The 15836-nt window shown below is 46.5% G+C and overlaps 1 protein-coding gene across 1 annotated transcript in view; it reads right to left on the reverse strand.

Moving 5' to 3' along the window:
• Positions 1-15836, reverse strand: part of MYO1H (myosin IH) — a 570182-nt gene that overhangs the window by 55292 nt on the left and 499054 nt on the right. Inside the window, exon 26 of the mRNA XM_069212716.1 lies at positions 2880-2935. Coding sequence (XP_069068817.1) covers positions 2880-2935 — 56 coding nt within the window. The remainder of the gene's footprint in view (positions 1-2879; positions 2936-15836) is intronic.

A 15836-nucleotide genomic window follows, 5' to 3' on the forward strand; every position in this document is an offset into this window, starting at 1 on the left:
AGCGCAAACCCGACCCAAAGGTATTGGAGAGCTTTACCTGAGCACCAGTTATACCACACAAGGACACAATCATTTTTGGAAGGCATTGGGAGATTAAGGGATTTGCCCAGAATCAGAGGGTGTTGAGCCAAAGCCAAGACTCGAACCTGGTTCCCGAGTTCCAAAGTCAGTAGCTCTGGACATTACACTACATCTTCTCTCCTAGGGGTCTTTTGGTGTGTGTTGGGGTTGGGAGGCAGGCTGGGCAGTGAGGATGGGTAGCTGGTTCTGTCCTTTCTACTTATATTTGGAAAATAAAGAGCAACAAAGATGGGCAGACTTTGCAGCAGGTCTCTTGTTGATACACAGAATGGTGAGAAATAGAAGTTCTTATAAAAACCGAGCGGTGTAATTGAAACCTGCACCTAAAAATGGGGATTCCCAGGGAAACCCAAAACAGAGCGAAATCTTTAAATAAATGATTGTTTTAGAAGAACCGGTGGAAGACTAATAGGACAGGGTTAACTAAATACCTAGATAATAGGACTGAACTAAAATTGGATTTTAAAGCTACCGATCATTATTTTAATCGAATGATGCCTCATTAAAGTTGACTGTTGTAAAATGTACCCATCGAATCCAGGAAGAGGCATTCAACTGAGATTTAAGTGGAATTTTACTTAGATGTCTTGCTATTTAATCATGTATGGTGCACACGTTATGGTTTTCATTAACTAAAAGGAATAACAATTAACTTTTTTTCATAGAGCATTTTTCTGAGATTTTTCCAGACGTTAACATTTAAATATTTTTTTTCATTTTTGTGCGTGAGTGGCAGGCAAATAATTCGATTGAAGCAATTTACAGATCTATTTGGCATTCATTTTGCTTTCAAACCTGGAATGTTTTAGCTTTCTACACAACGCTGAACCTTGTTAGAAGAAAGATGTGGTTCGTTCATGACAGAAATGTATTTACACAAGTAGGTAGATGTTTCCTATTGTAAGTTAAATCTTGTTAGAAACGAACCAAACAAAATAAACCAGTGAGTATATCTATGTGTGTTCATGGTATATACAGGGGTCTCTCTAGCGTTGTTTTGAGAAATCACATATTGTTAAAAAACAAACAAATGCATCTATTGTATGATACAATTACAGAGCCACTCCATATTGAACCACGTCGACAGTTGCAAATACTGCTGCCCTTTTTAATTACTTTGGTTTATAAGGTTCATTAGATAGAAGCAGCTTCCTCGTGTCCCTGAAGTTTGTAGTGGTGATTATAAAAACATTCTTTGCCACGCATCGCACGCAATTCCTTCCACAATGCACCTTCTTTTTCCAGGTTTTCCTTCTATGTGCACTTTTCATTTTAAGCCATATTATCGGCGTTCTCTTCTTCCTCTGTTCTTCCTTCTCCGTTTTATTATGCTCTCCATTATCGGTTTCACACTTTACAAACAGATTCGCTATATTTTCCTTCTTTTGTACCCCCTGTTCTGAAGGAATCGTGTCCCATTCTTTTCCTTTACTGGTTCTCTTCCCAGTCTCTCTGCTGTTGTTTTCTCCTTTTCTTCTTCTCATCTTCCCTGTTCCCTCTGTTCATTCTTACTTTCTCTGTAACTTCTCATTTCCCATCTTCCTTCCTGCTGTCTTCAGGTTTCCAAATTCTTGCTATTCTTTTCACCTTGTCTCATCTTCTATGTTCACTCACCTTTACCCAACTTCTTTAATTATTTCACCATTTTACTGTAATTTCCTATTTTTCTAAATTCTCCAGATTCTATCTGACCACCACTCCTCCTCACATCGGCCCCTTTTCTCACCAACCTTTTCAATGCACCCACTCACATCTACCAGTTTTTCTGGCCTGCTTGCTGTCGCTTGTCTCCTGTTCTTTCCACCTTCTTTAGTCTTTCTGTCTGAACTCTTCCCTTTCCATCACAATGCATCTCGGTGCATTCTATCCTCTTTTCTCACTCGTACCTATTTATTTCTCTTTCAGGCCCTCCCCACTTTCGTCTTTTAACCTTTGCCTCTGATTTGCTTCTCGCACACTTTTATTTTCTTTGAGTTTCTCATATGACATTACAACTTTGTTTTAGTTAGTGTTATGACAAGGCATAAAGGATGTATGGATGGTTGGTTGTGAGTTGCTTTTTTAACACTTTTTTCACTTTCCTACCTTTTTATATTATAACTTTTCAACATGCTGCACGCCCTACATGGAGAACCCACATTAAATGGGCAGATCCGGTTTAAGAGTGACAGAGGCGAGCAGCTTATGAAAGCCTCATTGTGTGTACCAAAGCAATTTTCAGCCAAACGAATGTTTATTTGCAATTTACTTAAAAGTAGTTACAATGGATAATTTAATCACTTTGATACTCGCTAAAAGCTGAAGCTAAGCTGAGGAAGCGAAATACCTGTGCAGCTCAAACTCCACACTGTATTCTTGTTTTTATTCCATAGTGTTGGGTAACTGACCAGTGGTGCAACACATTCTCTGCAAAATCCACCTTTCTTCCTTGAAAGGTAGAGTTACAGCTGAGACACTTTTTAATGTTATTTATTTAATGTGTGTACTGGGGCAGGTTATATGCATGTGACTTTGTTTTTATATGTCTCGTTATGCACTACTATTTGATAGCAGATTGGGTGTGTGTTTGTTTTGGAATGACTTTCTCTTCAGGCTTTGTGTATTCATATATGTTTCACTTTACATATTTTTGTCTTTTATAGTATTTGCACATGCACAAATGTAGGTTTAAATGTTTGCTTGCTGTTTATAAATGTTTACTTACTAATTATAATACATGTTCAACACAACATTTTTGTGCAACACACTCTTTTGGTACACTCAACACTGGGAGTTGTTTAGCTTCACATTATTCTTACCTTAATCCTCTCACTGCTAATTAATTGTAACACTTTGGGGCTGATGTCCTGTTCATCTAAGAAAGAAAAATATGTCAAAATTAGTATAGTACAACAACGCATGCACAAGACAAATTATCTGTTGTAGGAAAGTGCCACTGTTGGCACGGTTACTCCCCACTTCTTGCCTAGTGTTGATGCCAACTTTGATTGAAAGTGTGCTGGGACCCTGCTAACCAGGCCCCTGCACCAGTGTTCTTTCCCTAAAACTGTACCTTTGTTTCCACAATTGGCACAGCCCTGGCTCAAAGTTAAGTCCCTTGTAAAAGCTACCCATGGTACCAAGGGCCCTGTGGCCAGGGAAAGTCTCTAAGGGCTGCAGCCCCTGGGGGACCCCTCACTCAGCCCATGCACACTGCCTTGCAGCTTGTGTGTGCTGGTTGGGAGAAAAAGGCAAAGTCGACATGGCACCCATCTCAGGGTGGAATGCCCACAAACCACTGTCTATGGCACAGTTAGGTCACCCCTCTAGCAGGCCTTACAGCCCTAAGGCAGGGTGCACTATACCACAGGTGAGGGCATAACTGCATGAGCAATATGCCCCTACAGTGTCGAAGTCCATTCTTAGACATTTTATGTGCAGTGTAGCCATATTGAGTATATAGTCTGGGAGTCTGACATTATGAACCGCACAGCATCATAATGGCTTCACTGAATACTGGGAAGGTTGGCATCAAACCTCTCAGCACAATAAACCCACACTGATGCCAGTGTGAGATTTATTGAAAAATGCACACAGAGGGCATCTTAGAGATGCCCCCTGTATGTTAGCCAAACTGCTAGTGTAGGACTGACCAATCTGTGCCAGCCTGCCACTTTCAGACGAGTTTCTGACCACATGGGGTGAGTGCCTTTGTGCACTCTGTGATAAGAAACAAAGCCTGTCCTGGGTGGAGGTACTTCACACCTCCCCCTGCAGGAACTGTAACACCTGGCGGTGAGCCTCAAAGGCTCAAGCCTTGGGTTACAGTGCCCCAGGGCACTCCAGCTAGGGGAGATGCCCCTCCCTGGACAAAGCCCCACTTTTGGCTGCAAGTCTGGTGGGAAAATTAGGGAATACAGGGAGGAGTGACCACCCCAGCCAGGTCCACCCCTAAGGTGACCAGAGCTGAGGTGACCCCCTCCCTGCAGAATCCTCCATTTTGGTTTGGAGGACAGGGACCAATAGGGATAGGAATGTGCCCCCCTCCCCAAAGGGAGTGGGCACAAGGAGGGTTTAGCCACCCTCAGGGACAGTAGCCATTAGCTACTGCCCTCTGACCCCTAACACACCCTTAAATTCAGGATTTAAGGGCCTCCCTGAGCCCAGCTCAGAAGATTCCTGGTGACCTACAAAGAGAAGAAGGACTGCTAAGCTGAAAACCCCAGCAGAGAAGAAGGAAGATGACAACTGCTTTGGACCCAGCCCTACCAGCCTGTCTCCTGCTTCAAAAAACCTGCAAGAAGAACAGCGACGCATCCAGCAGGCCCAGCGACCTCTGACAACTCCAGAAGGCTGCCCTGCACCCCAAAGGACCAAGAAGTCCTGAGGACATCGGCTCTGTCCAAAAGAAACTTTCAACCAAGGACTCCCACCTCACTCCGGATGTGTGAGTCCTGACCCCTGTGCACCTGATGCCGACGACCCGTGTCCAGGTAGTTCCCCTAGCAAGAATGGGTCCCTAGGCCATTGGGAACAAGACCCCACCCTGGGTTGACCCCTCCAGGCCCCCACGACGACGCCTGCAGAAAGAATCCAGAGGACCCCCCTGACTTTGAGCTCCAGACGAAGATAACCGACACCTGAAGGACAACTGCACCCGCAGCCCCCAGGCCTTGGAGAAATCGATCCCCGGTGCAGTATCAACCAGTAGGCAGCCCTCTTCCCTTTCTGACCAGTGGTATGCCCGAGACATCCCCAGACCTCGCCTGCAGCCTCTGATTGGCCCCCGGGGTCTCCCGTAGACCTGCATTGGAAACCTGACGTCCTGTTTGCACCCTGAACCCGGCTGCCCCTGTGCTGCTGAGGGTGTTTGTTTGGTGCCTACTTGTGGCCCCTCCAGTGGTCTTCTAATCCCCCTCTAGTCTGCCCTTCGCGTAGCGGGTACTTACCTGCTGGCTGACCGAATTCAGAGTACCCCTATCTCCATAGCAGCCCACGTTAACTTGGCTCTCCTTTGACCTCTGCACCCGGCTGGCCCCATGTCGCTGGTGGTGGGAGTTTGGGGTTAACTTTAACCCCCAACGATGGACTACCTAAAACCTGGAGATAAGAACTGTAAGTTGAATACTTACCTATAAGACTGTACAATCTTTTCTTTCCTCAGGAACTGTTGAAAATTGCAGTGTCCATTTTTAAAATAGCTTTTTGTCATTTTAAAGAAAACTGTATATATTGTTGATTTCATTCAAAGTTCTAAGTATAACTATGCAAAGTACCTTACATTTTATGTACTTACCTGCAAACTGAATTTTGTGGTTCTAGAAATAAATTAACAAAACATATTTTTCTATATAAAATCCTATTGGTCTGGAGTTGTCATTGAGTGTGTGTTTCATCTATTGCTTGTATGTGTACAACAAATGCTTAACACTACCCTCTGATAAGCCTAACTGCTCGACAACACTACCACAAATAGAGCATTAGTATTATCTATTATTGCCTCTGTCAAGCCTCTGGGGAACCCCTGGACTCTGTGCACAATATATCTCATTTTGATATAGTATATACAGAGCCAGCTTCCTACATCTGTCATACAATGTTTTTATCAGTAGCTGCATATATATGAACATAGTTTAACAGTGTGCCACTATCCAGTGTTTTCTTTTTTACAAAGCAGGCAATCATCATTGAAGAAAACAAATGATATAATGTACACCTCCTCTCCTAAAAAAAAAGACTGAACTCAAGATAATCACCCTCAAAAACCCTTTCTCTGATGGTACTTCGGCAACTGGCCGTCCAGGTTTCAGCAACGACTGCCTTGTTATATTTAGGGCAAAGTGACCATCATTGGCTTTCTGTGCTAAAGTCCACCATGAGACACGGAAAGCTTACAATGGTCCCCAGGCTCAGAGAGAAAGCTCCCTGTATGTAAGAACCAATTACTTTTTGTTTTACAGAACACAAATTTCTACTTTGAACCTAGGCGCCAGAAGTAAGGGGCCAGTGGGGTAATGCAGCACTCCGAAAATAACAATGCTGGAGTTCTGAAGGTGATGAGCATAAAATGTGACTTTAAATTTTGTGCTATCTTCTTGCATTTGATCTGCATTCAAAGACAGAGGCAAATGTCAGTCTTCTGATAAATTGCTGTTTATTCTTTTAACACGGAGGCTGGCGTTTACTTTTCTTTCTTATACTACAAAATGTAAACTGTGTGAAAATCTTGCTAGTTTTTTTTCTAACACACAACACAATTCAAATACCTGTATTTGAACTGTGTAAATATTTCAAAATAAATGAACAGTCAGGGAAGCACAAATAAAACACTTTGGCCCACATTTAAGAATAATGGTGTGCCCCGTTTTAACGTCTGCTCTGTGCAGGCATTAAAGATAGCCACTAAAAATTGCACAGTGGAATCTCATAGATTCCACTGCACCATTTTTGTGGTCCCCCTAACGGGGGAATGCCCCCAATGTGGCCCAAAGGGTTACAAAGTGGCACAATACATGCAGTGAGCCACTTTGTAAATCTGACATGGAGAATTTGGCCTCGTTGAGCCACATTAGAGTCATAAAAAAAATTGCTAATGTGGCGCAATGAGGCGCTAGACCTTCTTAAATCTGGGCCTTTCTTTTTCTAATTTTGAAGTGTGATGAAATCAATGACTTTAATATGATCAAAATAAATCAAGACACTTTGCACTTTGTGATGCACAAATAACATATATTCACTGAAATTGGCACACATTATTGTTTCTGTGCTATGTAGTTTTATCTGTAAAATTGTATGTCTGTGCAAATTCAGCGGTCATACCAAATAAGCTGTAAATGTGCTGCCTGTAAATGACAGTGTGCTACTTTCACCATACTTTAATAATATATTTGTGACAGTGTGCTCCTAAATGCGACACCAGCTACATACTATACCCTTACCACTCTCTTGCTGAACTGGTGTGGCTTATTTATGACACTTGTTCTTCGTGCAATGCTCGATTTTTCAGAATATATTTGATGGCAGCACCCCCAATCTGAAAGTTGTTCCAGCACTAATGCCTTTAAAAGTTCATTTGTGTAAAAAATAATTAATTCCAAGCAGGCAAACAAACCATGGCGACTGCTCAGCATTCAGCTCTGCCTTCAGTTCATCTGCCAACAGTGTATGCATTAAAGGCATTGATGTCATTGCCAAGCAAGTTGCAATCGCTAATTATGGTACCACAGGCCAGATGTAGAAAGATTCCAAATTGCGATTTGCAATTTGCGAGTCCCTGCGACTTGCAAATTGCAAGTCGCAATTTGGAATGCAGAAAGGTGTCTCAGACACCTTCTGCAACTCGCTATGGGGTCGCAAAGACCCACCTCATAAATATTTATGAGGTGGGTCGCAGTTTGCGACCCCATAGCGAGTCTAGGCACTCACGGGGAGGGTGGCCTGCTGGAGACAGCAGACCACCATCTCCGTGACTGCTTTTAAATAAAGCAGTTTTTTTTTTTCTCTTTGCAGCCCGTTTTCCTTAAAGGAAAACGAGCTGCAAATAGAAAAAAATACCGAAACCTTTTGTTTCGGTTTTTTTCAGAGTAGGCAGTGGTCCATAGGACCACTGCCTGCTCTGAAAAAATAATTTTGTGAGCATTCACAAAGGGGAAGGGGTCCCGTGGGGACCCCTTCCCCTTTGCGAATGAGTTACCATCCACTTCAAGTGGATGGTAACTGCAAGTTGATTTGCGACCACTTTCGCGGTCACAAATCAACTTAAATCGCGGTGCGAGTCGCAAATAGGAAGGGAACACCCCTTCCTATTTGCGAGTCGGAAACACATTTTGCGAGTCGGTTCCGACTCGCAAAATGTGTTTCTGCATCGCTTGAGGGCTTTTGCACCTCGCAAACGGCGTTTTTCGCCGTTTGCGAGGTGCAAAAGCCTACCTACATCTGGCCCCACACTACACATGAGATCGGCCTCTGCAGCTCTCTAATGCACAATGTATCATTGTTGCACTGCCTTCCACCTCGGTCAGAGCCTCCCCTTTTCCAAAATCATGTTTCTTTCATCCTCCCCTGGACCTTCATCCTGTCAAGCCTCTTGCTTCGATGGCTGCTGGCGCCATGTGGCCTGTCAAGTAAGATGAGCAGATTGGCGCAAACTGCTAAACTTTGTTGGGGTAGATATATCTAGCTGAGGTGCCAGATTCCACCATATGCCCTGCAGCTGCTGCTTTGGAATGTGCCCAGGATGAGGGACTTATGGGAGACGCATGACCAGATGCCTTGACTAGGCAGGGGTGACATGTATAGGAGACTTATACATGGACGGGGAGCTTCTGTTTCTTTCCAGATGTGCAGGACGTTTATGGTCTGGGAGAGCGTTCTTGGCCTATAATGCCCTAGTTCTGGCAATAAGAGACATATGGGAGGTGGGGCATGAGGCCCCTGCCCTGCACCATGGGTTGCAGTGCATATTGATACATGGACTGGAACAAAGGGCTCTCATAATGTTTTATGCTACGTTACAAGCCGCTAACACGTATATTGCAGGTCTCATCAAGTCCTGATGGGATGCATGTTTGGGGACGGCTCTGTTGCCAAAAAAGTGGGAGATGGTGCTCAAACAAGTAAAATGTGTGTCTCCTAATGCCCTCCTGAAATTGACCAAATTAAGTTGTCTACATCATATCTATTTAACACCACATCAGTTGCATAAGATGTTCCCGGGGGTCAGGGCAGTGTGCCCCTGTTGCAGACACCAGGATGTGACCTTTTTTCATTTGCTGTGGTACTAGTCTCCATTGGCACAGGTATGGGGGCAGGTTCTGGAGTGTATATAGATGGTGATGAATGGGAGGCTCCTCCCCTGACCCTATGCACTGTCTTCTCGGTATTACCAAGCACACAAAACGCACTTAGCATTAACTGAAATGGGCAGATTTGACCATGGTCCTCTTTCAACGGCTTATAGCCATGGCAGGAAAGGCAGTGCAACCACCCTTGATTGACTATTGGTTATGGGTGGCCCTTAAGTGGACTGTAGCTGAGGTGGATGTGATGACTCTGGACTCCCACATTAGGGGAGGAGGAGGTGGTCCCATTGTGTGGGACACATAAGTGATCAATCTACAAGAAGCAGTACATTCCCTCGACAGACCACAGACCTAATGTACCACAGATGTGGATCTCTGCCACTGGACATATGGGCTGTCACACACTTCTTGGGTACACAACCCTATCTTCATCCTTGGGCGCCCAGGGGACTGACATAGCTGGGAGGGCCTTAGCGCCTCCTAATTGATTACCATAACCCAACACGCACTGGGACTTGCAGCCTGTCCCCCCATACGGTCCATTCCTGTTTTGTCCCGTTCTCCCTACATTCCAATATTCCCCCCTTTCAATCCTGCAGAGATTAATATACAGGGATGCATGGATCACCCTAACACCTTGGGTTCCCAGAAAGTTTCAAAAATTTTTTTCTTTTCTGATCACTTCCAGCAATACAGACGTACCCCGTGAGATACACACCAAAGGGCAGAGCAACCCTGACCTACGTACCTCAAATGAAAATTACCCTTGACGAACCAGTATTTTGAGTGCCAGCCTCCCACTGGGAAACTTCAGTACATTATATGATATTTGGTAAAAAAATAGGAGAACTGCTCCTTTTGAGGTAACTGTTGAACCATTTGTTGATGTAATTGTTCATAACTGCTATTGATCTGATCATTGATGTTTTGACCTTTGCTGTAATACTGTTGTGCTATGATAAAAATGCCAATAAAAAAATCTTTTTTTTTTTTAAAGTCTCTTTCTTCCATCCATGGACCTCATATTTTATTGAATTTTCAAGAACAGCCCCTTGTACGATATAACATCTTTTCTTCCCCCATTCACCAACCAATGCCTTCCTCCCACTCCTGCATGGTAGGTATTGAGCTCGCCCCCCGGCATTTGATGAAATCTCTCCGCAGCACCATCAGGGCCATGTTACTGAAGATCAAGGCATTGTGATTCATAAGATCCGGAGGATTTGTTCTCCCAATACCTTGAGGGAGATCAGTTGAGGGTGAGTTGCACTTCACAATCCAGTACATCCGAAATACTATTGTCTACCGCTGGGCTCTCCATTATCGAATGGATCAGGGTACCATGCATCCAGCAGCCCCGCAGGCATGCATCATTGATTGGTGCCCACCCCATACTGAAAAGCCGAGTCCTTGTGTAATACGATTTGTGAAGAGTTTCAGTTAGATTAACCAAAACATGGCCCTGCTCCCCACTTTTCCTGAGTAACTACACTCCAAACCCCAGTCATCGTACTCAAGCCTACCCAGATGTCCCTCCCGTTTCCCCTGTAGTGTGTCAAGTGGTAAGAGGCTATTGTGAAGCAGCGTAGAATAGATTTGGGAGGGAAACATCCTTTTTTACGACTTTTTTTTTTACAAAAGTCGTGGTTAACGAAAGCGCAACAACGCTTTTTTTAACCACGACTCCGTTTTTTTGTGCTTTAACTACGTATGTTCTGAACAACGAACATGCATGGTTAAGGTACAAAGAAGGGAGTTGGCGAAGGTAAGTGGTGGGTGTACGATATAACATCTTTTCTTCCCCCATTCACCAACCAATGCCTTCCTCCCACTCCTGCATGGTAGGTATTGAGCTCGCCCCCCGGCATTTGATGAAATCTCTCCGCAGCACCATCAGGGCCATGTTACTGAAGATCAAGGCATTGTGATTCATAAGATCCGGAGGATTTGTTCTCCCAATACCTTGAGGGAGATCAATTGAGGGTGAATTGCACTTCACAATCCAGTACATCCGAAATACTATTGTCTACCGCTGGGCTCTCCATTATCGAATGGATCAGGGTACCATGCATCCAGCAGCCCCGCAGGCATGCATCATTGATTGGTGCCCACCCCATACTGAAAAGCCGAGTCCTTGTGTAATACGATTTGTGAAGAGTTTCAGTTAGATTAACCAAAACATGGCCCTGCTCCCCACTTTTCCTGAGTAACTACACTCCAAACCCCAGTCATCGTACTCAAGCCTACCCAGATGTCCCTCCCGTTTCCCCTGTAGTGTGTCAAGTGGTAAGAGGCTATTGTGAAGCAGCGTAGAATAGATTTGGGAGGGAAACATCCTTTTTTACGACTTTTTTTTTACAAAAGTCGTGGTTAACGAAAGCGCAACAACGCTTTTTTTAACCACGACTCCGTTTTTTTGTGCTTTAACTACGTATGTTCTGAACAACGAACATGCATGGTTAAGGTACAAAGAAGGGAGTTGGCGAAGGTAAGTGGTGGGTTTAGGTATTGGGGAGTGGGTGGGGGGTCAGGGGGTTTTAGGTTTTGGGGTGGGGTTGGGGGAGTGGGGTGTTTTTGGTTTTGGGGAGTGGGTGGGGGGTCAGGGGGTTTTAGGTTTTGGGATGGGGTTTGGGGGGTGGGGCGTTTTTGGTTTTGGGGAGTGGGTGGGGGTCAGGGGGTTTTAGGTTTAAGGGTGGGGTTGGGGGGGTGGGTCGTTTTGGGGATTGGGTGGGGGGTCAGGGGGTTTTAGGTTTTGGGTTGGGGTTGGGGGGTGGGGCGTTTTTGGTTTTGGGGAGTGGGTGGGGGTTCAGGAGGTTTTAGGTTTTGGGGTGTGGTTGGGGAGGTTGGGGCCTTTTTGGTTTTGGGGAGTGGGTGGGGGTCAGGGGGTTTTAGGTTTTAGGGTGGGGTTGGGGGGGTGGGGCGTTTTTGGTTTTGGGGAGTGGGTGGGGGGTCAGGGAGTTTTAGGTTTTAGGGTGGGGTTGGGGGGGTGGGGCATTTTTGGTTTTGGGGAGTGGGTGGGGGGTCAGGGGGTTTTAGGTTTTGGGGTGGGGTTGGGGGGGTGGGGTGAGGGATGTAGGGTGAATGGTGCCTATTGCTAATGATTTTATCAGGAATGCCTTTACAACGAAATATCGTTGTTAAGGCATTCGTGGTAAAATCATTAGTAGTAGCAACGAGGTCGGTGTTCCGACCTCGTTGTTAAGGCAGTAGTTGTTTTTGAAGTCGTTGTTTCATCGTACAATCGATTTGGGACACTGCATGACTCATCAGGGGAGCCAACAGCACCATATACTCTAGCAGGAACTTGTCCTCCATTCCGTCCCTTAGGGCAGTGCACTTTCCCAAGACGTGCCTCAATTGCTGATGTCTCAGGAATTGACTTCCAGTCAATTCGTACTCCGCCTGCAGTTTAGCAAAGGAGAGCGGCTCGCCATTCTTCCAGATATCCCCAACTTTGGAAATTCCAAGTAGGTCCCACTTTCTATGTCCCTCCACCCAGTGCAACTCCCGAAATAGGTTAGTATTCCACAGGGGACTTTCTAGTGTCAAGGTACCCTACAGATCACCTCCTGAGTCACCCTTTTCCATGACTTCACCACCATCGCTATCGGATAGGGCAGGGTGGGCTACCTCCATGCCCCATACAGTCTCTGGATATAACACTCCGGTTCCATTGCCCTCTTGTCCGACGGCAGGGAGGGTTAATGCTGTACCTTAAGGCCCAGCCATTTAGCTTAAAGAGATTGTTTTAAATACTGTTTTCCTTTAATTTATTTTTAATGTAGATAATGTGTGAGAGTAAATTACATTTTGCAGACATTTGGAAAGGAAAGAAGCCATAGTGCGCAACACCACTTTGTCAGAGTGCACAGACAAGAATGGAGGTTTGGACGAAAGGGCCCGAAGCTCACTCATCCTGAGCAGAAGTGATGGCAACAAGAAAGACAGTCTTGAAAGTGAGGAGCCGTAAGGGGCAATTGTCCATGGGCTCAAAGGGAGTACACATTAAATAAGTAAGACAAGATTGAGGTCCCACTGAGGCATGATAAATGGAGTGGGAGGAAGTAAGTGGGTGAGACCTTTTAGGAATCTACTCACAATAGGAGATTTAAAGAGTGAGGGCTGATCAGGTAACCTAAGAAAGGCCGAAATGGCAGATAAATACCCTTTAATGGTGCCGAAAGCAGAGCCCTGCTGGGCCAAAGAAAGAATGAACAAAAGAACCTCAGATAGAGGGGCAGAGAGGGAATCAACAGATTTGTTGGTGCACCATGCCACAAGTTACGCCAATGATAGGCATAAACCGTTTTGGTGGAAGTACGACTGGCTGCCAAGATAACGTTAAAGACTTTGGGTAGAAGATCAAAAGTCGTCAACTGTCGCTGCTCAATCTCCACTAATGAAGGCAGAGATTGGACATTTTGGGAGAACTGTCCCCTGCTGCTGCGACAGAAGATCCGCCCGAAGAGGCAGTCTGAGTGGAGGATCGATGGCCATACTCAGTAGCTCTGGATACTATACTCTCTGTTCCCAGTCCGGAGCCAGCAAGATGACTTTGGCCCAGTCATTCCTGATCTTCTTGAGAACTTTGGGCAGAAGTGGTATAGGCCAAAAGCCGTAAACAGCTGACATTGTGCGTTCTCTGCAGAGGTGAACAGATCTAACCAAGGCTCTCCCCACTGCTGAAAGAGACCTTGCGCCACCTCCAGGTGGAGACGCCATTCGTGATCGGCTGTTCATTGATGGCTGAGTTAGTCCGTGCTGGTATTGAGAGAACCCGCCAGACGCTGAACCACCAGGGTAATGCCCTGATGTTCCAGCCGTGTCCAGAGGCGTAGTGCCTCCTGACAAAGGGTCCAGGACCCTACTCCGCCCTGTTTGTTGCAGTACCATATGGCAGTAGTATTGTCAGTGAACACCTGCACTACTTTCCCTTTGAGACAGGGAAGAAATGGTTTCAATGCAAGCCAATCGCCCAGAGCTCCAGGAGGTTGATATGGAGCGCAGACTCTGCAGGAGACCAAAGGTCTCTGATCGCCGCCTCTCCCATGTGGCCACCCTAACCCAGAAGCGACGCATCTGTCACTATAGATAGATTTGGTTGAGGAAGGGAGAGGGATCTGCCATTGATCCAATGCTTATTGGAAAGCCACCACTGCAGGTCTTTTGCAGTCCCCTCCGAGATCTGGACCATGTCGGAGAGATTCCCCTGATGCTGCGCCCACTGGAACTTCAAGTCTCAGTGCAGAGCCCGCATATGCCATCTGGCATGTGCCACTATCAGGATGGAGGAGGCCATGAGGCCCAACAGCCTGAGTCAGCCTCACCAAAACCCAAGACAGAGGCCGAAAGTCTCGTAATCATAGCCTGAATATGTTGGACTCGCTTTTTGGGAGGATTAGCCTGAAATTGCAGTGTCCAGAACAGTCAGGTGTAACTTTGGCATGTTGATAGTGAACCCCAGCATGTGCAGGAGGCTCACCGAAGTCTGAAGGTGGGAGATGACTTTCTGGGGTGAGTCTGCCTTCAACAGCCAGTCGTCGAGGTAGGGAAAGACTGAGACCCCTAACGTGCACAAATGAGCTGCAGCCACCGTCATCACGTTCGTGAACACCCGAGGGGCACTGGAAGGCCAAAGGGGAGCACAGTAAACTGATAGTGCTCGTGACCTAGCACAAATCGTAGGTAACGTCGGTGGGCAGGCAGGATGGGAATGTGCTTAAGCTTCCTGCAAGTCCAACACTACCATCCAGTCTCCTGGGTCTAAGGCAGACAGAACCTGAGCCAAGGTGAGCTTTTTGAAGTTCTCCTTCTTAAGGCAGTAGTTGAGGTCCCGAAGGTCTGGGAAAGGACAAACTTTTGTCCTTTTTCAGCACCAGAAATTAGCAGGAATAACAACCACGACCTACTTCTGGCACAGGGACCTACTCTATAGCTCCCTTGGCCAAGAGAGCCATGACTTCCTGACGGAGAGGTGCCAAATGATCCTCCAAAAGTTGGCTGAGTGATGGAGGCATGGCCGGTGGGGCAGATTCGAAAGGGAGGGAATAGCTTTTTCGAACTATCTGCAAAACCCACCTGTCAGTAGTGGTGGATTCCCTGTGGGGCAGGTGATGGCGAATCCTGCGGCCAAGTGGATCGGAGTGAGGGGACTGACTAGGAGGGTTTGGAGGCTGCAGCGGGGGCAGGGGTGGACTGGGCAGACCTCTGATTCCCTGTCCCACACCCATATGGGATCCCGCGTCCCTGGCCATGCAGCGGCTGAACAGAATGGGTGGCATGGTGGCTGACACGACAGGGAGCCTCATCCGTGGCCACGAAAGGGGCGAAAAGCAGACTGCTGGGGGTGAAGGGCAGCGGAAAGACCAAGGGACTGAGCCGTATCTCTCTAAGGCTGAGTCTGCTTTGTCTCCAAAGAGACGGGAGCCATCAAAGGGCATGTCCATGAGAGACTGTTGGACATCCCCCGAAAAACCAGAAGTATGCAACCAGGCATGGCATCTCAAGGCCACCGTCGTAGCAACCGATCTGCCCAGAGAGTCGCTCGTGTCCAGCCCACATCGGATCGTGAACTTTGCTGCATTTCTCCCATCATTGACAGCTTGGGAGACAATAGCATGGGCCTCCTCCGATATCTGCGGCAAAACTTGGGCAACCGACTCCCACAGAGAGTGGGTATAGCGGCCCAAAAGGCATGCAGTGTTCACGGACCGCAGCGCGAGACTGGAGGAAGAAAACATATTTTTCCAAAATTGTTCCAGTCTTGTTGATTCCCTATCCAGGGGTACGAAAGGGAATGTGGCTGAGGAAGAGGAAGCCTGGATGGCAAGACTGTCAGGTGTGGGGAGTTGGGACAGGAATTTAGGGTCTTCGGGGCGGGCCGATGGCGGCGTGCGATAGTCCTTTTCACAGGAGCCCCTGTGTTGGGTTTGGTCCAAGTACCCAAAAGGACATCGGTGAGTGCCTCACTGAATG

Source organism: Pleurodeles waltl, chromosome 11, assembly GCF_031143425.1.
Source record: "Pleurodeles waltl isolate 20211129_DDA chromosome 11, aPleWal1.hap1.20221129, whole genome shotgun sequence".
In the NCBI taxonomy this organism is placed as follows: Eukaryota; Metazoa; Chordata; class Amphibia; order Caudata; family Salamandridae; genus Pleurodeles; species Pleurodeles waltl.